The 19,812-nt window shown below is 44.4% G+C and overlaps 1 protein-coding gene across 1 annotated transcript in view; it reads right to left on the bottom strand.

Moving 5' to 3' along the window:
- The window catches only part of CDS1 (CDP-diacylglycerol synthase 1), an 81,814-nt gene extending 64,841 nt beyond the window's left edge, over positions 1–16,973 (bottom strand). The window contains exon 1 of the mRNA XM_063458755.1: positions 16,575–16,973. Coding sequence (XP_063314825.1) covers positions 16,575–16,631 — 57 coding nt within the window. The 5' untranslated portion in view covers positions 16,632–16,973. The remainder of the gene's footprint in view (positions 1–16,574) is intronic.
- Positions 16,974–19,812: the final 2,839 nt, after the last annotated feature.

Below are 19,812 nucleotides of genomic sequence, written 5' to 3'. Positions count from 1 at the left end.
AACCCTTCTTCTCTCCAATTTACAGTTACAGAAAAAAAAAATGATAAGAAAGTGAGAATTTCAATACAACACATATCTTGATCACACCACCCAACTATGCCCTTTTCAGAATTGCATTGATTTTAGTGTCTTGCATTCTAGTGCTTAATAATTCCCAGATTTTACTATTAACATGACGTAAAGTCATGATTTTATTATTATTTCTTTAGCAGCAAAGATCAACAAATCACATAACAGAGGAAGTGACTATATAAGGCCTGTGTCTCCCACAATCCCCCTCTTTCTTGCGAAAACCGAAGATCAGGGAAGAAGAACGAAATCCAACTTTGTCCAGAACAGGAAAACGGCAACAAACCGATAACGTCAAGCTAAAAGAGAGAGAGAAATATGGTTATATCCAAACTCCAAACTGTAGACTTGCCAAAACAAACTGCTGGTATTGCAATGATAGAAAACTGGAATCTGAAAAACATAAGATATATAATTAATATAATATGTAAATAACATACACAAATCCCATCAAAAACAGACCGAAATGAAGCGTACCTGAAGAGTCCAATAGCATCTCATCCCTAGACCCACATCGGGAGGGTGGGAGGGAATAATACCCGCCTCCGTGTCTTTAATAAAATCATGACTTTACGTCATGTTAATAGTAAAATCTGGGAATTTTATTAAAGACACGGAGGCTCATATTATGCAAGTTTAAAGCTGTGCTATCACCTGAGATGTGATATGTTCAATAGGTCTGAAATAGAAGTCGCGGAAGGTTGATTCTCTAGACCAGTCTGCCGCACGCATGATGTCTTCCAGCCGACAGCAGATAGTGGATGCCTTCGAAGCCATAGCACCCCAAACAGAGTGAGGCGTAAAGACAGAGGTGTCTATACCCGCTGAAGATAAAAGCCAGCGTACCCACCGTGCCAGAGTCGGAGTCGAAACAGGCCTGTGAGGCGCTTTAAAAGACATGAATAAAGGATGTAAATCCAAGGAGCGAAGAGATTGCGTAGCATCCAGATAAGCCTTCAGACATTCTACTGGACATAAAGCCGGACACTCCGGGAACCTAGGATATACAAACGACTTGGATGCCGATTTTGTCCTTTTGGATATGTTGAAAGCAACACCTTCCGGGGTGAAAACAATGGCGTCCCAATCAAGGGCCCGAACATCAGAAACCCTCTTACACGAAAGAGTAGCATCACTAGTTTGGAGGACAATTGCTTGAGAGTCAGTCCGTGGTTAGGATACCATGATGAGAGGAACTGTAACATGACATGGACGTCCCAGAAGACAGAGAAACGAGAGTTAGGAGGGCGAGCGAGGCGAATACCCTTGAGAAGACGACACACAAAAGGATGTCTGCCGACTGGTGAACCATCTAAACCACTATGACCGTCCGAAATCGCTGAGCGGAAAAGGTTGATTGTGCGGTACGCCTTGCCCGCATCAAACAGGGACATGAGGAACTCCAGGATCAGATGGAGAGGGGCAGATATGGGATCCATTGCCCATTCCATGCACCAATTAGACCATGAATTCCATGAAGCACGGTAAGCTGATCTCGAACCGGGAGCCCAGGCGTTATCGAGGAGCCCAGGTTCCCCTGAAAGGAGCCACGCTACTAGAGGCAATTGCTGTTGTAGAACCAGACCGCGTGAGTTCCCGTCCAGATCCAGAAGGATGTCCCTGAAGCTCAGGATCAACAGGGGATAGTCTATCGACAACCCCAATAGACGTGGGAACCATGGCCGGGCTCTCCACAGAGAAGTGATCAATGTCATGCAACAATCGTGACGAACCAACTCCGAGATCATTCGGGCGATCATGTTGAATGGGGGAAATGCATACAGGCGGCCCAATGGCCACTCTTGGAGAAAGGCGTCCTTCGCCACTGCCGCCGGGTCCGGTCTCCAACTGTAAAACTCCGGTAGCTGAGCGTTCAGACATGACGCGAACAGATTCATCTTGAACCGTCCCCATAGTCTGTCTAGGCCTTGGAATACCGAAACGTGCAAGTGCCAGTCTCCCGAGTCTCTCAAGTGTCTGGAGTTCCAATCCGCATCCGAATTGTCCAGTCTTGGAATGTGTTCCGCTGTTACCGAGACGTTGTTGTAAAGGCAAAAGTGCCAAAAATCTTTTGCCAACAGAGCTAACATCCTGGACTTGGTGCCCCCGAGGTGGTTTATATAGCGTACCGCCGACACGTTGTCCATCTTGAGGAGAACGCAGCAGTTCGCCCATCCAGGGGTAAGGCTGCGAATCGCGAATGCCCCTGCTAAGAGTTCCAGACCGTTGATGTGCAGGGATCTCTCTATCTCGGACCATCTGCCTTCTGTGGAAACGTCGCCGCAGCGAGCACCCCAACCGTGTAAGCTGGCATCTGACTCTATCACCACATCCGGGACGGGACCGAAGATGGCCCTCCTGTTCTAGGCTTCCATGTGTGCCAACCACCACACCAGTTCGTCCCTGGATTCCTCGTCTAGTCGTACACGAGATTCGTAGGAATGACCCGACCAGAGATGCGAACCTTTGAGCCTTTGGAGGGCACGGTAATGCAGTGGACCTGGGAATATCACCTGAATGGAGGCAGCAAGGAGGCCGATAATACATGCCAACTGTCTGATGGACAGGTCCGGTACACGAAGAGCCCTTCGCAGCTCCTTTTGGATGGCCTTCACCTTTGAATCTGGTAGGTATAGAAATTGGCGGATGGAGTCCACTTGGAAACCTAAGAATTCCATTGATTGGGCAGGGTTTAGGACCGATTTGTCCCAGTTGATAATGAAACCCAAAGTTTGAAGTAGATTGATCGTCCATTCCAAATGCACTAGAAGACGGGCCCTGGACTGGGACATGATTAAAATGTCGTCCAGGTAAATAATCGTACCCCACGGGTACGGAGGAACTCCATCACAGGCTTCATGATCTTGGTGAAACACCAAGGAGCCGAGGAAAGGCCGAATGCCTTCCGTGCCAGGTGAAGCGCCAACGCCTTCTGTGCCAAGTGAAGTGTAAGTAGTCCCTGTATTCCACCACTATCGGGACCGTGAAATACACGTCCTTCAGGTCTAACTTGGCCAGCCAGTCCGACTGCCGAAGGAGGTCTCTGAGGCAGTGTATGCCCTCCATCTGAAAATGTTGGTATCAGAGGAATACGTTGAGAGGACGGAGGTTTATCACTGGACGGACCCGCCCCCTTTCTTTGGTACCAGAAATAGATTGCTCATAAAGCCCGGAGCGGCGAACGGCAACTCTTCTATGGCGCCTTTCGATAGCATCTCCTCGACCTCCGCGGAGATCATCTAGTCCTGCTCTGGCGGAAGAGACAATTCCTTGGGGACATAAAATTGGACAAGCAGAGAAACAAACTCCAGGCGATAACCCTTTACACATTGTAGGACCCAAGCGTCTGAAGTAATATTCGCCCACCCCTGTTAGAACAGAGCCAGTCTTCCCGCTACCCGTACATGAGCGACAGGGGAAGAAAGGGTACTCACCATAAGGGCATCTGCCCGAAGCGGCACCGCGGGAGTATCTGGAGCCCCAGGATCTCCCTCTGGCAGGGAAGAAAGGAGGCGTCCTTGAATCTTGAAATCCCCAGGATGGGAAAAAGGAACCTCTGGAGGCACGGAAGGAGCCTCGGAAACCACGGCCGGGCGGACGGTTCCTGCTATGCCCGGCCCCTCCGAAAACCTTGGGTGCGAACATGCGCTTCATGTTCGCTTGTGCTTTGTCTATGGCCGTAAAGGTCTTAACATATGACCCCAGGTCTTTAACAAAGGAATTACCGACCAAGACCCCTTCATCAGATGGGCCTGGTTCCGCCACCGTCATGGCAGCCAACTTCGGGTCAATTTGAAGGAGTATCGCCTTACGCCTCTCCGAGGACATGGTGGTATTTGCGTTCCCCAAAAGGCAGATAGCCCGTGTACCCAACCGATGGCCACATCGATGTCCAAAACAGAATCGCCAGCTCTAGTGGCATCAAGCAGCTCGTACAGCTTTGAAAGTGGACCCAGGGTATCCAAGATCTTGTCCTGGCAGCCCTTAAGGGAGTAGTCCAGGCCCTTTTTGGACTTCCAGCCTGACTTGTTCAGGAACTGGGCAATCTGGGGGTCAATATCGGGAGTCTTGCAGGCCGAGCCCGGGAGGGAAGGCCTGGGGCCTTCGGTACGCAACTTATTGCGACCTTCCTTAGACAGGGGGGTACGCATGCGGCGGGCCACATAATGAGCTATGTGTTCAGGAGGGACCCATTCTGCTGACCGGTGGTGGCGGAGGTCGTCAGGGTCAAACAGGGGGTTACCCTGAGGGTCAAACAATACTTTACTATCCCCAGTGGGGCCTTGTACATGACCCTTAGTAGCGACAGAGGATCCTGAGGGGGTCACTCCCCGAATCTCCCTCATCAAAAGGAGTCATACTCCATAGCGTCAGATTCATTCTCCACACTCCGGTCGGTATCCGACCCATCATCCAGGGCTCTAGCCCATTTCCACAATGTAGCCTTTTTAGCCCGGCCAGGAGCTCTTTTGCGCGTGGGAGGCGCGCTGTCTGCGACCGCGTCAAGCGAGTCCATCATGGCAGGTATAACCTGCAGCGAGGAGTGGGAGCTGACGTGTTTCGCCTTAGCCCTTGCCTTACGGGCCCCAGGCATGGCGGGGGCCGGCGGGGGCGGGAGGGGGTCCCATCACCCAGGGGGGAGGGAGCCGCCAACGAGGGCAAAAGCATATTCTGCACTGAGACTGGGAGAACGATGTGGACACCGTTCCCACGGCAGAGGCAAAGGCCCTCTGCAAGGAAGATGCCATAGTGGCATCCAAGAGGGCTTGGAATTCTTGGGAAGCTACATTGCCCTCAGGAACATCCTGAGTAAAAGTGTCAGGAAGGCCCTCTTGCCCCTCATCACTGTCTTGCATAATGGCAGGGAAAATACTCACAGATGTAGGAGGGAAAAAACGATTTGCAGTAACCAGAAGAGCAACAGGGTTGAGTAACCCACAGGTAGAAGAGAACAACGATAAATGCGCTGACAGGTGTGCCCAGGAGGACCCAGGGGACTGCAGAGGCAGACAACAGGCTGACCGCGAGCCGCAGGGAGCAGTAGGACTGGCCGCGAGTAAGCTCCGCCTCTAAGATGGCCACCGCACATGGAAGCCGGCGGGTATCGCTCACGGCCAGGACACACTGGGGGAAGGGGCGCGTGCACCTTACCCACGCGGCACGGAGGTCGCGAGAGCGAGGGAGAAGTAGCCGCGGTCGGCAAGAGCAGATCGCGGCAAACAGCCGCCCACAACTGCACGCGAGCACCCAGAAGGTAAGCCAGCCGCAGGGGAAACAAGGGAGGGATCCCCTCCGCGGGGAAACCAGAAACTGAAAGGGAAACCCCACTAGGCACACCACAGGAGAGAAACAGAGCACAGTAAATACACAGTAATAATAATAAAAAGTGTAAACAGCAATAAAAGAGCAATAAATGCTGAAACATGCAGAGCAAGATTAAGGTACTTAGGTGGTCTGAGGAAGCAGCAAAGAAAGAGGGGGATTGTGGGAGACACAGGCCTTATATAGTCACTTCCTCTGTTATGTGATTGGTTGCCTGTGTATCTATACAGTTTTTTCTTTCATTTTGACAATATTTATATTCCTCTATCTTTGCTGCTGAGGAAATAAAGAAAGAGTTATGCATAATATGAGCCTCCGTGTCTTTAATAAAATTATCATAAATATCTAAACTTAAAAATTCTGTCAAAATGACATTTCACAATGTTACCATATTTTAGACAAAATGCTAGCCCTTAGTATATCCTCCCAATGATCAAATATACAATGTATCCATTTATGGTTCCAATGTATACGAATAGTATATTTGATCATTGGGGTCATATCCACTAATCACTAACTAACAATTTTCAAAGTTTAGAAGCTATTTGGGAAGGTTTTGTAGAACCTAATGAATTTGTAGTATATTCGTACCTTTTATAATTATTAATTAATTATTATTTATTTTTTTACATATTTTTGGGATTTCTTAAAAGTTTTGAATAATGTTATAACCATGTTCTGCCAGAATGCACCTGTCACTGTAATTCTTGCAATAATTCTAAATTAGTGGTTATTTTTCCTGCTTGCAGTTTGTACATTGCACAACAACATTTCCAAAACCGTTTAGCATCACACCATTAAGTCTCTGCAATCATTGCAAGATTCTGCATTTCTCCATTGAACCGGCAAACTTCGGTCGTTAATTCAGCATTATCAGTATATAAACACTTCCTGTGCATTTTAAAATTGTTTCTACATGGCTGGGTATAAAAAAGTAAGGAAAGTGTGCATTAAAAGAAGAATGGTTAAAATGAAAACTTGTCTTGGGCACTTAAAGTAATGCTTAAAAAAATGTCCTGAGTTCTAAGACTGATAGCATAAAAGGAATATAGCATAAAAAAACTTTCAAATTCAATATGCATAATAAGATATAGCGGTCTCCCATGCAGAAGAAAAAAATAAAAAGATACAGTCAAATTTCTCTTTTAATTTTTTTTTACAATATGGATACGGGTTGGGCTCCATGATCCTTTTTTTGATGGTACTCAGCTGAGCAACTCTGTGCTACTTAAGCTAATGAGGAAGCATTTCCCTGAGCAGCAATAGGTGACAGTGTCAGCTGACTGCTTTCCACCAATCACTGCTCCCATGGCTGGTATGAACTAGTAGGGCTAGAAGGAAGTGTGTGATCTCTGCCTACATCCAGTAGCGGCCAACCTGTGGGTTGCCGGGGACACTTTTTTAGTGAATGAGAAAATGATTATAATGCCTGTGTGACGGAGCTCCAGTACTCCAACCGAGTACCTCCGCCAATTCCGCTTCCTTGTAACCATCAGGGACCATGGAGCACTTCAAACCTAGTCACCGAGGATGGACTGGGATCACCGAGGACCTTTTCCAACCTGGACCAAACACCAGACGACACTTGGTGAAGGTTAAAACAACTAACTTTTATAGACATGGCACACGTACTTTAAGCCTGCAACAGCCTCATTTACATACAATAGGGTGCATCGAGCCATTTAGTACAAGGAAGGGTGGGATCAGATAAAAGCAAGTGCTGATGGGAGATTGAGGAGTGACAGGGCAGCTAGTTTAAACTGGTCTGGCAGTGCCCCTGGGACAACACCCTGCTGGGCAATCAATGGGACAGGAAAAAAGGGGGAGGGGAGAGGCACAGACAAGCAATACATTCAAAGCAGTTTTCCTGGCACTATAGGGTTCTAAGGTGCACACCTCCCTCAGCGCTGGGTCAGGCTCTGCATGCATCCTCCTCCCCCACTGGCGGGGGAGACCTAATGCGCATGCGCAGCAATGCTTTCCTATAGGGAAAAATCTGATGCTGGAGGTCCTCATGCAGGGTGTGAGGATGTCCAGCATCAAATAACGTCCGTTTCAAACCAGGAAGCCCTCTAGTGGGCTGCAGTTACTGCACCACCCTCCCCCTTCCACACACACACACACACACACACAGTGCCACAAAACATGTATGACCACCTTGACACACGAGCACATATACAGGCACTGACACTCAGATACACACCGCGAGTACATTTAGCTTATTGTTCTAGTTCAGGCCACCATAGATCCCTCTGCCTACGGTTAGCTACTGACATGGTCGCCTGGTTGCCAAATTACCCAGGTAGTCTCCATAACCATATTTGGACATCCTGTTTTGGAATCCTTTCAGGTGTATGCAGGGCTGTCTATAATATGATTAGGACCCTGGGCAATGCATTTTCTTGGGCCCCCTGGGCCCTGTTCCTCCCATGGGCGGCTGACGAACAGGAAGGGACCCGGTCGCGCTGTTTAAGCGTCACAGCGCCCGACCGGGGCCCTGCTGACGCATGGGCCACCCGGGGGGCCTCCTTAGTGTGCATGCTGGTGCGGCTCTGTGCTCAAATCGCAGGGCCCACGTGGCAGCTGCTCTGGGGCCCCCCAGGAGCAACTGGGCCCAGGGCAGCTGCCCTGTTTGCCCCGCGTTAAGATGGCCCTGGGTGCATGTAACTATGGGGCTATTGCTGCACTTATCCTTATTTAGCTAAATTGATTATTCTTCCCTTCTCTTTTACTTTTTCTTTTCTTGTTTCTTTTTCATGGATTAACTTTTTAATGTATTAGGAATTTAATAATTATAAATACACAGTTTTTGCACTGGAATATGTATATTGATGAATTTGATGTATAATTGATTGACTGTTTTTATTTAATTGATTACTTTGCACATTATGTGCTAATTGTGGTTATGGTTGACACCCTTTAAATAGGGTATTGTGACACTGAGGTGATAGCTTGATAAATGCCTCTGTGTAGGCTGAAACGTTGCACTTTTTTTTGTTCCAATAAAACTACCTTTTTGCAGCAATCCTGAGTGCCTGGACCTACTTTATTTTAACTCCGATACATACTGGCACGTACACACACACAATCTGACACACATGCAGGTCATACTTTATATATTTGCTTAGGCTGATGGGAGTGAGCATGCAGCAGCTCACGCCAACCTCTCCTCTGCCTCCATGCTGCCTGTGATGGTGTCTCTAGCCCTGGGGCTCCTAATTAATTTTTCCCAGGGAACTCTTTGACATAGTGTATCGACATAGTGTATCAACATTGTGACCCCCTCCTCCCCCCCCGCTTGGTTACCTGTTAAAGTCCCCTACCATTGTCTGCATTATGAATGGTAACCATTAAAGGAACACCTAAACATTGATAGGACATGCTGTGATTACCTTGCATGTGCCCTGCATCTCAGTGCTTCTCTATGAGAAGTATCAGAATGGCCGGGTAATTGTCAGAATTGATGATCTCCAGGTGGGCTGAGCAGAGCTGTGGCAGGGAAAAAAATTAAATAAAAATCTCTCCTCTGAGATACTCCTCTAGGCACAGTGAGCACGGGGGAACATGTCTCGATTACCATTTTAACTTAGGGAGAGCTAAGTTAATGCATTGCAACAAAAAAGGATATGAAAAAATATTTTGAAATTGCTATTGTGGCCTAAAAACTGCAAGTCCTTTTTCAACTTTCCATAGTTTGTGGTTTAGTGAAGAACAACTATTGTTATTTTTTCAGCTAGAAGTTACAGTGTCTATATAAGGAACCCTCACCTTATTTGTTACACAATACTTTGTTGTTGGTAACCAGGCTAGCCACTATGTAGTTATGTAACCAGAGCATTTTCTTTGTCATTGGATATACTATGCTTCCCCTCTTTTATCAAGCCACTTTCTGTCCAGGTAAAGAGACACCAGGAAAACTGTCAATCATCATGTCAATTTCTGGAGTATATTCACTGAACAGTGAAATGTGGTGGGCTGAAAAACAAGTTTTAAAAAATGCAGACCAGTAGCAGAATAGGGTAAACAGGTGACTAGAGTATTTTTTACAACTTTGCTATTTTAGACATTTAATTTTCAATTTCTGGTATAGTAAATACAACCTTTGATCTATTTAATTTTATACCGATCGCATGTATTCACTCTCGACCAGGTATTATAAAATTGTTGGCAGTGATGTGATTTGAGACTTCACTTCCTCCCAGCACCTGCTAACAGGAATCCACAACGTTGTAGAGCAAACCGCGTTGGCTATTGCATCTCCTGCCCTTGACCTGTATCTATCCAGCCTGGGGACCTGGAAGCATCCACACTGCTAGATATACACAGAGCTGCAGAATAAGCCTTTACAAAACAGATAACACACAAACACACATAGTCCCCATAAGCACAACACCACTGACATCCACACACAACCCCACACGCAGTTTCTCACATGCAATGCCACATGCAGCCCCCCACATACACACACCACCAAAGACTTAATGTGACATATCCACACACACAATTCCATAAGAATCCCCCATACACAGCCCACATTCATAGGTATCATAATCACAATACCACAAACTACTTATGAACATATACAATATAACAGCCCACATACACACAAAGACAACTCTACAAATCAACTGCAGCACCCTAGGCTCTCCCTAAGTGAAGAGGGTAATTTAGATCTTTGTTTGTATGTAAGCTGCAAAGTATTGGAGCAGGATTTGACCTATGAACTGAAAGAGTTATGCATGTATGACAAATATAAGGCAAAGTTTTAAAACAGGAACAATCAATGTGAAAACCAATAGAATGTTCTTGCCGATGGCTCCACTTTAGAACTTTGTCCCAAAACAGATTTTTTTTTATTAAACACACACAGTATTTAAATCCACATCTTTCATTACTCTAAAAATTGTACACTGCTCAATTTTCCATTAATGATAGCCGAATCCTGTGTAAAATGCTTCATTACCTGTTAAAATCCCCTGCCAGTTTCTGCATTATGACTGGTAACCATTAAAGGAACACCTAAACATTGATAGGACATGCTGTGATTACCTTGCATGTGCCCTGCATCTCAGTGCTTCTCTATGAGAAGTATCAGAATGGCCGGGTAATTGTCAGAATTGATGATCTCCAGGTGGGCTTAGCAAAGAGGTGGCAGGGGGAAAAAAATCTCTCCTCTGGATTAGAGTTAAGTAACTTGTTTGCAGAAAAAGGGGGGTTATAATGCTGGAGAGTCCCAATGCATGCAACCAATTTTAAAGGGAAACTATAGGCTAGGAATACAAAATTGTATTCCTAGTACTATTGTACCCTATAGTGCCCTCCTCACTCGCCCCACCACACCCCCAGCAGAAAGTTAACCTTGAATTTGTTTACCTGATTACAGCATTGATGTCAGTCAGCGCTGGGTCAGGCTCCACCTCCGCTCTTCCTCCCTGAAGTCGGGGTTTTAGCGGACACAGGATGTCCTCATGCATAGCGTGAGGACGTCTAGCATTAGTTAGGCGACCAAAAGTCGCCTAACATCCCAGTAGCAACTCTTGTGGCTGTCTACTAGACGGCTGCTAAAGGTGGACTTAAACCTGCAATGTAATTGTTGCAGTTTCTTCACCTAAATAATTACAAGTGCAGGGTTAAATTGACAGGGACAGTGCACCCAGACCACTTCAATAAGCAGAAGTGGTCTGGGTGCCTATGGTGTCCCTTCAACTCTACTTGTTAATCCTATTGTATAGAGATTGTGCAGGTGCTATGACCAATCAGCCTCTGATCAGTGTCAATTTCCAGCACTACTTGTGCAGCTTTAAGAAGAGCTTCACTACTGCTTGGCCAACTGATTACTAGGACTGTTGTATAATTACTTTCTAGTTATCAATTCCTTATAATACTGTTCAACAAAACGTACAATTTGCTTGGACTTATCTTCGGTTATCGTTATCAGTGGACTTTAGTTTGTTACTAAGCACTCTGGATAACTTATGATATCCTTATGCTGTCATGGCATGATATAAATTAACAATTTTCATTGTAAGTCTTTATTAGTCCATAGGAAGTCCCAACATTATAAATGACATCAGGTGCATCGCTTGGTGGCAAAATAAGCATGGGTAAATTTTATGGACACACACATCTATTGGCTTAAAGGGACACTATAGTCACCAGAACAACTACAGCTTAATGTAGTTGTTCTGGTGCATTTTCATGTAAACACTGCCTTTTCAGATAAATTGCCCCTAGGGACACCTCCAAGTCGCCACTCCTTAGATGGCCACTAGAGGAGCTTCCTGGCTCAGGGCTGCACAGTAAGCAGCCCTGCCTTTCAGCATGGGGATGTTGAATTTTCCTCATAGAGATACATTGATCCAATGCATCTCTATAAGGAGGTGCTGATTGGCCAAAACGGTGTTTGGCCCCACCCCCTTGCAGATTTTAGCCAATCCAATGCTTTCACTTCAGATTAAAGGAACACAAACATGTATTCCTGACCCTATAATGTAAAAATCACTATCTAGCCCCCCTGGCCTCCCTTAAATACATTAAAATCTAATCTTTAGTCTAGTCTGCTGGTGCTGGCTCTGCCCCTGATCGGTCTCCTTGGCTGAGGAGCAATGAAGTTGTAGGTTACCATAACGATTACCCAACCAAATTATGGGTCTTGTCCATCAGGGCAAGACCCGACGATCACCAGACTCTTCATATGTGAGGCTGTCAAGCAATAACCCCAGACATATGCTATGTGCATACTAACTAATGTGTGTTCCACAGGTAGTGTGTACACACACACACACACAAGCTTAGTGACTACCAAACCCTAGCTCTCATACAAAACCATTCTAACCAACTGCAAACCTACAGCTAACTTGCCAACCCATCCAGGTCCAATAACTCCTGTGTCTATAATAAAAGGTATAATAAAAGGTAAAAGATCAAGGGTGAATTGTGCAAACACAGAACCTATTATAACGTCTAAATGTGGCTGTTACGGCAACAATGTAGAATGCATGTATTTTAGTGCTTTACATAAGTGGAAAATATACTGGTAAAATATGGACACTATCTGTAGGAGCAGATTCTGTTGGTGGTAGGCCTGAAAACCTGGACCAGATGTTTAGGTTGATGCGCGCAGCCTATCACTGGAATCCCATTAAGAGAAATACTTCCAAAATGTGCACAAGTTTCTAAAGCATTTCTCTCAATGGTAGGCCAGAGACAGTCGGAAATTATTAGCTGACACTCAACCCACCACTGGTGCGATTCTCCCATTGAGAGTTAAAGGATACCTTTGCAAATGTATAGTTTGGGAGAAACACCTATATAAAATAGGTATTTCTCTCAACTTTTAGTCAAATCTTCAGACATGCTGAAGGACTGACTGACAAGGAAGAGCAGAAAAGACATCCCACAGCAGGTGTTTCTGCTCTCCACACATAGTAACCACAATGCTGCTAGCACTGGCTAGAGAGTAAAGGAAGTCACTGCGTTCAGACACCAGCATGTTGGCAATGAATCCAAGGTGTCAATGAATCCAAGGTGTCACAGACAAGCAGGGCAAGTCACAGAAGAGACAGGGCAGAGTACTGGTGGATCAGAGGTGGGTGTTACAAGCAGAGTAACACTCACAAAGCTGAAGAAATGGGGACGCTGGAACAAAGGCAAGGTGAATAATGTGTAGAGATTTTACACTGAATACAACATGTATCTCTGTGATATGCAATGCAATTCATTTTTATTTTATGGTTTGATCCTAATTGAGAGTTTCCAGCAGCTCATCCACTCTCTGTTACTCAGGGTATTGAGTAAGAATTAGCCTTAGCAGCAACGGGTGCCGGTGATTGGCTGAAAGTGTCAGCTGACCCCCTTCCAGCTTATCACAGCCAACTATTACAAGGATGAGTTGGTTTGACTAAGAAATTGTATAATCTGTGCCTTAAAGGGACACACCAGGCACCCAGACCACTTCTGCCCATTGGAGTGGTCTGGGTGCCAACTCCCATCACCCTTACTCCTGCAAGTGTAATTATTGCAGTTTTTATAAACTGCAATAATTACCTTGCAGAGTTAGGTCCTCCTCTAGTGGCAATGTTCTTAAAACACGAAAAGTGTTTTAAACGCTATGCATGAGGACCTCCAGCGTCGCCGAAATCCCCTGAGAAAAGCATTGAATAATGCTTTCCTATCGGGAGGTCTAATATGTCAGCCGGCGGGGGTGGAGCTTGGGCGGAGCATGACCCAGCGCCGAGGGATATCGGTGCTGGATTCAGGCAAGTCACTGAAGGGATTTTAACCCCTTCAGCAACATGGGATGGGGGGTTGGAGGGATGGGGCTCTGCAGGGTCCTGCAGTGCCAGGAAAACTGATTTGTTTCCCTGGCACTGGAGAGTCCCTTTAACCATACCTCTAGTATGGTTAGCCAGGAACCCTGACTGTTTTAAAACTGCTCGATATAGTTAAACATTAAATGGAGGAACAGTGCCAGGGACCTACAGGCACTATAATCAATTAAAATGGACACTATAGGCACCCAGACCACTTCAGCTCCTTGAAATGGTTTTGGTTCAGTGTCCCTAAATCCCTTAGTCCTGAAATGGGGAAGGACGAATGCATGCACATTATGTCCCAAAATAGGATGATGTCAGAGAAGGCGGAGCATGGACTTAGCGCCACGGGAGACTGGCGCTTGAATCGGGTGAGTAAATAAAAGTATTTTTAACCCTTTCTGTACTAGCGGGGTTGGGGGCCGTGAGGGGGTAGACCAGAGGGCACTGTAGTGTAAGAAATACAACTTTATATTCTTAACACTATAGATTCACTTTTACTGTGTTGAAATGGTTATAGTGCCTATAGTGTGACTTTATAGAGAAGTCTCCTATATTTTATACTAAACTCTGAAATGCACTTTCATGGCAATCCATCCTTCAGTGAACATCCCTCATTAAACAAGGTTACCATGCATGGCACAAGAGAGTACTTTTTAGGAGAAGATTGATCACGAATTTCAGATTTTGTATAACAATTTTTAAGGACCTTGTAGCAGAGCTATGAAAGGGTTCATAACATTGGTGTATTGGTTTTTTTTTTATTGTATGTACCACAGTTTGCCTAGAAGTGGTCAGTTACTCTAGCCAATAATCTGTAGTTTGTTTTACTATAGTCCATGACATATACAATGAAGGTAAATCCAGAGACTTCTTGCAATGTGGTTAGAGACGCCAACAGATGTTTAAATCAGTATCACTTGAGCCGTTAAGATATTTTCAGTGTTTTAGACCCTATTATAAAAACGGGATGTGCAAGTTCATAATGTTAAACAAATACTTAAAATGTATACGTTTTTTGGAAATCGATAGGGTAGTATTTTTATTCAACAGGCATTAAACATGGCACTGGCACTTTTTTCCCTATGAGCACCATTGGTGTCAGATGAACGTGCACCCTGCTTATCATTTTTGATCCTGGCAGTGGATTTGGATGTTTTGTATTTTTTTTTTTTTTTTTTAGCATTTTAGCAGCCTATTTACTGTACACTTGCAGACAGGACTATTAAAACATTCTGTGTTGGTTTACATCTGTGTGTCAAACTAACTTAACATTAAATGATGTTAATATTTATTTTAAACAGTATCATTATTCATAAAAGCAAAATTATTACAGTGACCGTAACAATGTTGGATGTTGTAACAGTGTGGCGAGACCCACAACAATATAACTGCATCCTTGCTATTGCTTGTATGAAGCAGTGATCCTCATCCTTGATTTTGTTCCCTAGCATAATGTAAGTCATAGTGATTCTCTGTTATTCACTAAAGTGAGAATCCAAGGTGAATTCAAAATTCAATATAAATAGCCACACTTTAAATATGATCTAAGCTACCTATGCTTCCAGTTTGGCTAAATTGGCATTAAAATTGAAATTCACTTTGAATTCTCACTTTAGTGAATAATAATGGTCTGTGGATTATAAATCCCATCAGTCTCACTCAGCGTTACTAGACCATATGGAAAAAAGAGTTCAAAACATTTTGAGGTGTACTCGGAGGTCTATTAACTACTAAAACTAATGTCCCCATTAAAGGCATACCATAGTGCTAGGAATACAAAACTGTATTCCTAGCATTATAGCTGCTCCCCCCTTACAGCACAGGGCCGTCTCCAGCATCGATCTCCGCTGGGTCGGTGGCCTCCTCCAACCTCAACCGACGAGGAGAGGGGTAATAAGCATGTGCGGCAAGCGCATTAGGCCCTCCCCATAGGAAAGAATTGCTTTCCTATGAGAATTTTACGAACGCTGGATGTCTTCATGCAGAGCGGGAGCATGTTCAGCATCAGTTAGGACAGGGACATTGCACCCAGACCTCTTCAATGAGATGAAGGGATCTGGGTGCCTATAGTGTCACTTTAACATATTTGCTCTTATGAATGGCATTGTAAATGGGCTTCAAATGTATTATCACAGTGCAATTAAAGTGTCACCCAAAATATTCTTGACACTATGAACTTTCTTTTTAAGAGGGAAATCTTACTAGTTCATCCACCATATAGAATCCAGCACTTTACAGTATGTTGCAATAATAATAATAATAAAAGGTATATGTTACATGTGAGCACAGTGCAGAGGGCCACTGACATTTGAGGTACAGTAATGACAAACATCTACTGATCACTGAAACAGACCTGTCATGTTGAACTCAGCTGACCCCCCCTCCCAGCTGCCTATCCCTTAGTAATACAGTGACAAATCTATAGAACAATGACAAAAGTTACTGTATTTTTTTTTTTTTACTAGCAAACACCCAACAGAAAACACTCACAACAAAGCAAACAAACATTCTCAGTGGGAAGAATGCCATATACTGGAGAGGCTCTACAATAGGCATAAAATAAATCATGTGAAACCATGACAAATATAACACACGCACACCTGTATATGCATGACTAGCTAAGTATGTATACACAGTACTGCAAGATTGCGACTTAGTATCACGAATACATTAAAAAAAATAAAAAAAATAAAATAAATAAACACAGCACAGGGAAAAACAAGGTCACATAGCCCACAGAGTCTTGACGTCTTATACATAAACAACCAACTGATAGGCATTGTAAGTCAGTGGCATTACAGGCACAGGAGATCCCAGCAAGCCCAACTTACTAAGAGCACGGCTAGAGGGCATGTAGGTGAGACTTACCTTCTCACTGAAGCCTTGCTCAGTCTCCCCAGCTCCTCTTCTCCTTAGCTCAGCCATGAGTCTGCAGTAAGCAGGGCACAGGACCGGGAGGGTGGGGGATTAGCTGCAGGAGATGCAGGTGAGCGGGGGTAGAGATCACAGGGATCTTGCAGGAGGTACTCACTCGCCACCCGGAAGCATGAGCAGCAAGGAACTCCTGTTAGTATTCTGTTATTATTGATATTCAGGGTGACCCTCCCTCTCCCTTTGCTATGTGGTTATTGCTGGGATCCGTCCAAAAGGTGTGGATGGGAAGCTGCTGCTCCCCTGTTTGCAGTTCCCAAGCAGCACAAGCTGTATTAGTAATGTAAGTAAGGCTTGTACTGTGATCTGCTGGAGGTGACTGTCTGTGTACTTCAGCCCTCCTCCCCCTGTGACAAGACACAGAGGGAGGAGATAGAGAAAAGAGCAAGGGTGAGAGGCGAGAAGAGGGAGGGATTGGAGATGGTCATGATCAAAGTTACAGAATAACTCATGATAGAATCTAGAACTCCAGATCAGGGGTTCGGAATTTGAGGAGTAAACTGCAGGACATGTTAAATTCGGGTGGGGAGTAGACGAGAGGAAAGTCATAAACGGAGGAAATTGAAGAAAACAGGAGAGGTGCGTCTGGTGTAGCTAATTAAATCGGAAACCCCATCCATGGGGTTTATTTACTAAACGGTTAAAGGAGCAGCTTTAAAATAGGTCAGAGTAGTTGACTTATTTCAGCTTCCATCCTCAGTGTTGGACTTGTGTTGTTAATTCACCACAGCTTACAATTTAGTGTAGGGGTTTTGGTTGCCAGACACTGAATTGTAGTGAGTTGAAAACTGAATTGCAAAATGTAGGCCTAGTTTGGAAATTTTCTCCAACTCCCTCTACAGTCTCAGTAATGCAATTTTAGCCTAAATATTACAATTTTGTTTTCATTCCACCAATATTCACTGTTTAGTGAATGAACTCTGCAGTTCTACAAAGCTGCCATTAAAAATGCTAAACCTTCATTCAAACCAATTGGCCTGGCCTTTCCCCGGAAACACATAATTACACGCAGATGCATTTAGGGGTATATTTAATAAATGCAAAATTGTGCTGAATTGAAAATTAAATTGGAAAATTCATGCTACAAAGCCAAGTTGGGACTACAGCGGAGTCTAATATTTCTTCTAAATCAGCTATTTGAGCCTAAATATTGTAATTCAGTGTTTAGTGAATATTCCCAGTATGTTAGTCACTTAAAGGGAAACTATGGTGCCAGGAAAACAAACTCGTTTTCCTGGCACTGTAGCTTTCCTCTCTGTCAAGGCCCCCTCCCCGTGTTACTTACCTGGGTCCAGCGCCAATGTACCATGGCGCTAGCTCAGCTCCACCCACGCTCCTACCCCACTGGCGGGGGAAGACCTAATGCGCATGCTCGACCATGGCCGCACTTGCATTACTATTTCCCCATAGGAAAGCATTATGGGGGAGACCTAATGTGCAGTAATGACCGCGCTCGCATTAGGATTTCTCCCATAAAAAGCATTATTCAATGCTTTCTATCGGGATTCCGGAGACACTGGAGATTCAAGCGTCATTTAGGTGACCAAAAGTTGCCTATCCACCTGATAGTCCCTCTAGTGACTGCTGGTAGACAGCCACCAGAGGAGGAGTTAACCCTAGCAGGTAATTATTGCAGTTGATAAAAACTGCAACAATTACATGCTTAGGGTCAATGAGCTGAATTGGTCTGGGTGCCTACAGTGTCCCTTTAAGTTAGAATGGTCAAAATATCAAAGTGAATTTCCTATTTACACTAGAATAAAATCTTAGAGTCAACTATGTTTTCATTTAGGTTATTATGGACTAAAATATGAAATTCACTTTGAATTCCCTACAATTCCCACTTTAGTGAAGGACAGTGACAGACACACACAGATACAGATTCACGTAATCACTCAAATAACAAGTCATAAAACAATCTCAGATTAACACACAGACACACTGCTGGATTTACATAAGCAAATATGAATGCCTAGACACATGATGACACAAATTCATACTCTTAGACAAAAAATTACAGATGGACAATGCTAGAAACACATACTCACAGACAAATGTTGAAATGAATGTATTTTAACCACCTTGTCTAGCTAATGCCTGCAGGGCAGTGTTGATTTGGGCAGCAAATTTCTATTTAGTTTTAGCCATAGTCTTTTGACTAAAAATCCATTTTAATCTTATATTAGTCATCTGAATTGTTTTAGATTTAGTCTAGTTTCAGTTGACTAAATTGCCAGTAGATTTTAGCCAACACAACTAAAATCTAATGTGTTTAGTTAAAGCCTCTATCTGTCTCTTTTACCCCTTCCCCAGCCCTCTGTGTCCTCTCAGCCCCTCTAGGTGTCTCTCTCCCAAGCCCTGGTCTGTCTCTTTTTCCGCTTCCACAAACCCTCTGTGCAGTGTTAATTTTGGCGGCAAATTTCAATCTAGTTTTAGTCCGTCTTTTGACTAAAAAACATTTTAGACGTATTTTAGTCTTCTGAATTGTTTTAGTTTTAGTCGACTAAATCTCAAACAATTTCAGTCGACTAAAATTGTAAGTCGACAAAATTAATACTGCTTCAGAGAAGCATTCATAACATTGCAAGTGTTCCCTTCTCTCCAATGTTATTACTGCAATGACATCATATCCTTCAGGAGGGGATGCACACAAGTAAAAGGAAACAGTCTAGTAATGGAATTGCTCTCTTATAGAGCTTCAGTGCATTTCTCTTAGAGGACATATTTATATCTACCCAACAAGACTGCAGAGTTTTACAATAACTTAAAGGAACACTATAGTGTATTCCTGACACTGTAGGTGTGAAAACACTGTTTAGGTTTATGCCCCTTCCCTTTCCTCCTGTGAAAAATATATTTTACCCTTTACCCATTCCCAGTGCCGCACAAGTCTCGTCACGGCTGACCTAGTCCACACACTACCTCCTTGAAAGCACTGGGAGACTATTGCGCATTCCCTGCAAAATGCCGCACTATGCCAGTCAGCATCTCTATGGAGAAAGTTCAGCGTCTCCTTACAGCGCGTACATACGCTGAATGTCAGTGCTGCACATTGTGCAGCACTGACCCTGGAAGCACCCCTAGTGGCCCTCTGAATGACTGCCACTAGAGATGTTACTAGGAAGTAATGTAAATGCTGCCTTTTCTCTGAGCAGTGTTTACATTAAAAAGCCTG

Source organism: Pelobates fuscus, chromosome 6 (genome assembly GCF_036172605.1).
Source record: "Pelobates fuscus isolate aPelFus1 chromosome 6, aPelFus1.pri, whole genome shotgun sequence".
In the NCBI taxonomy this organism is placed as follows: domain Eukaryota; kingdom Metazoa; phylum Chordata; class Amphibia; order Anura; family Pelobatidae; genus Pelobates; species Pelobates fuscus.
This window is presented reverse-complemented; position numbering and strand designations above follow the sequence as displayed.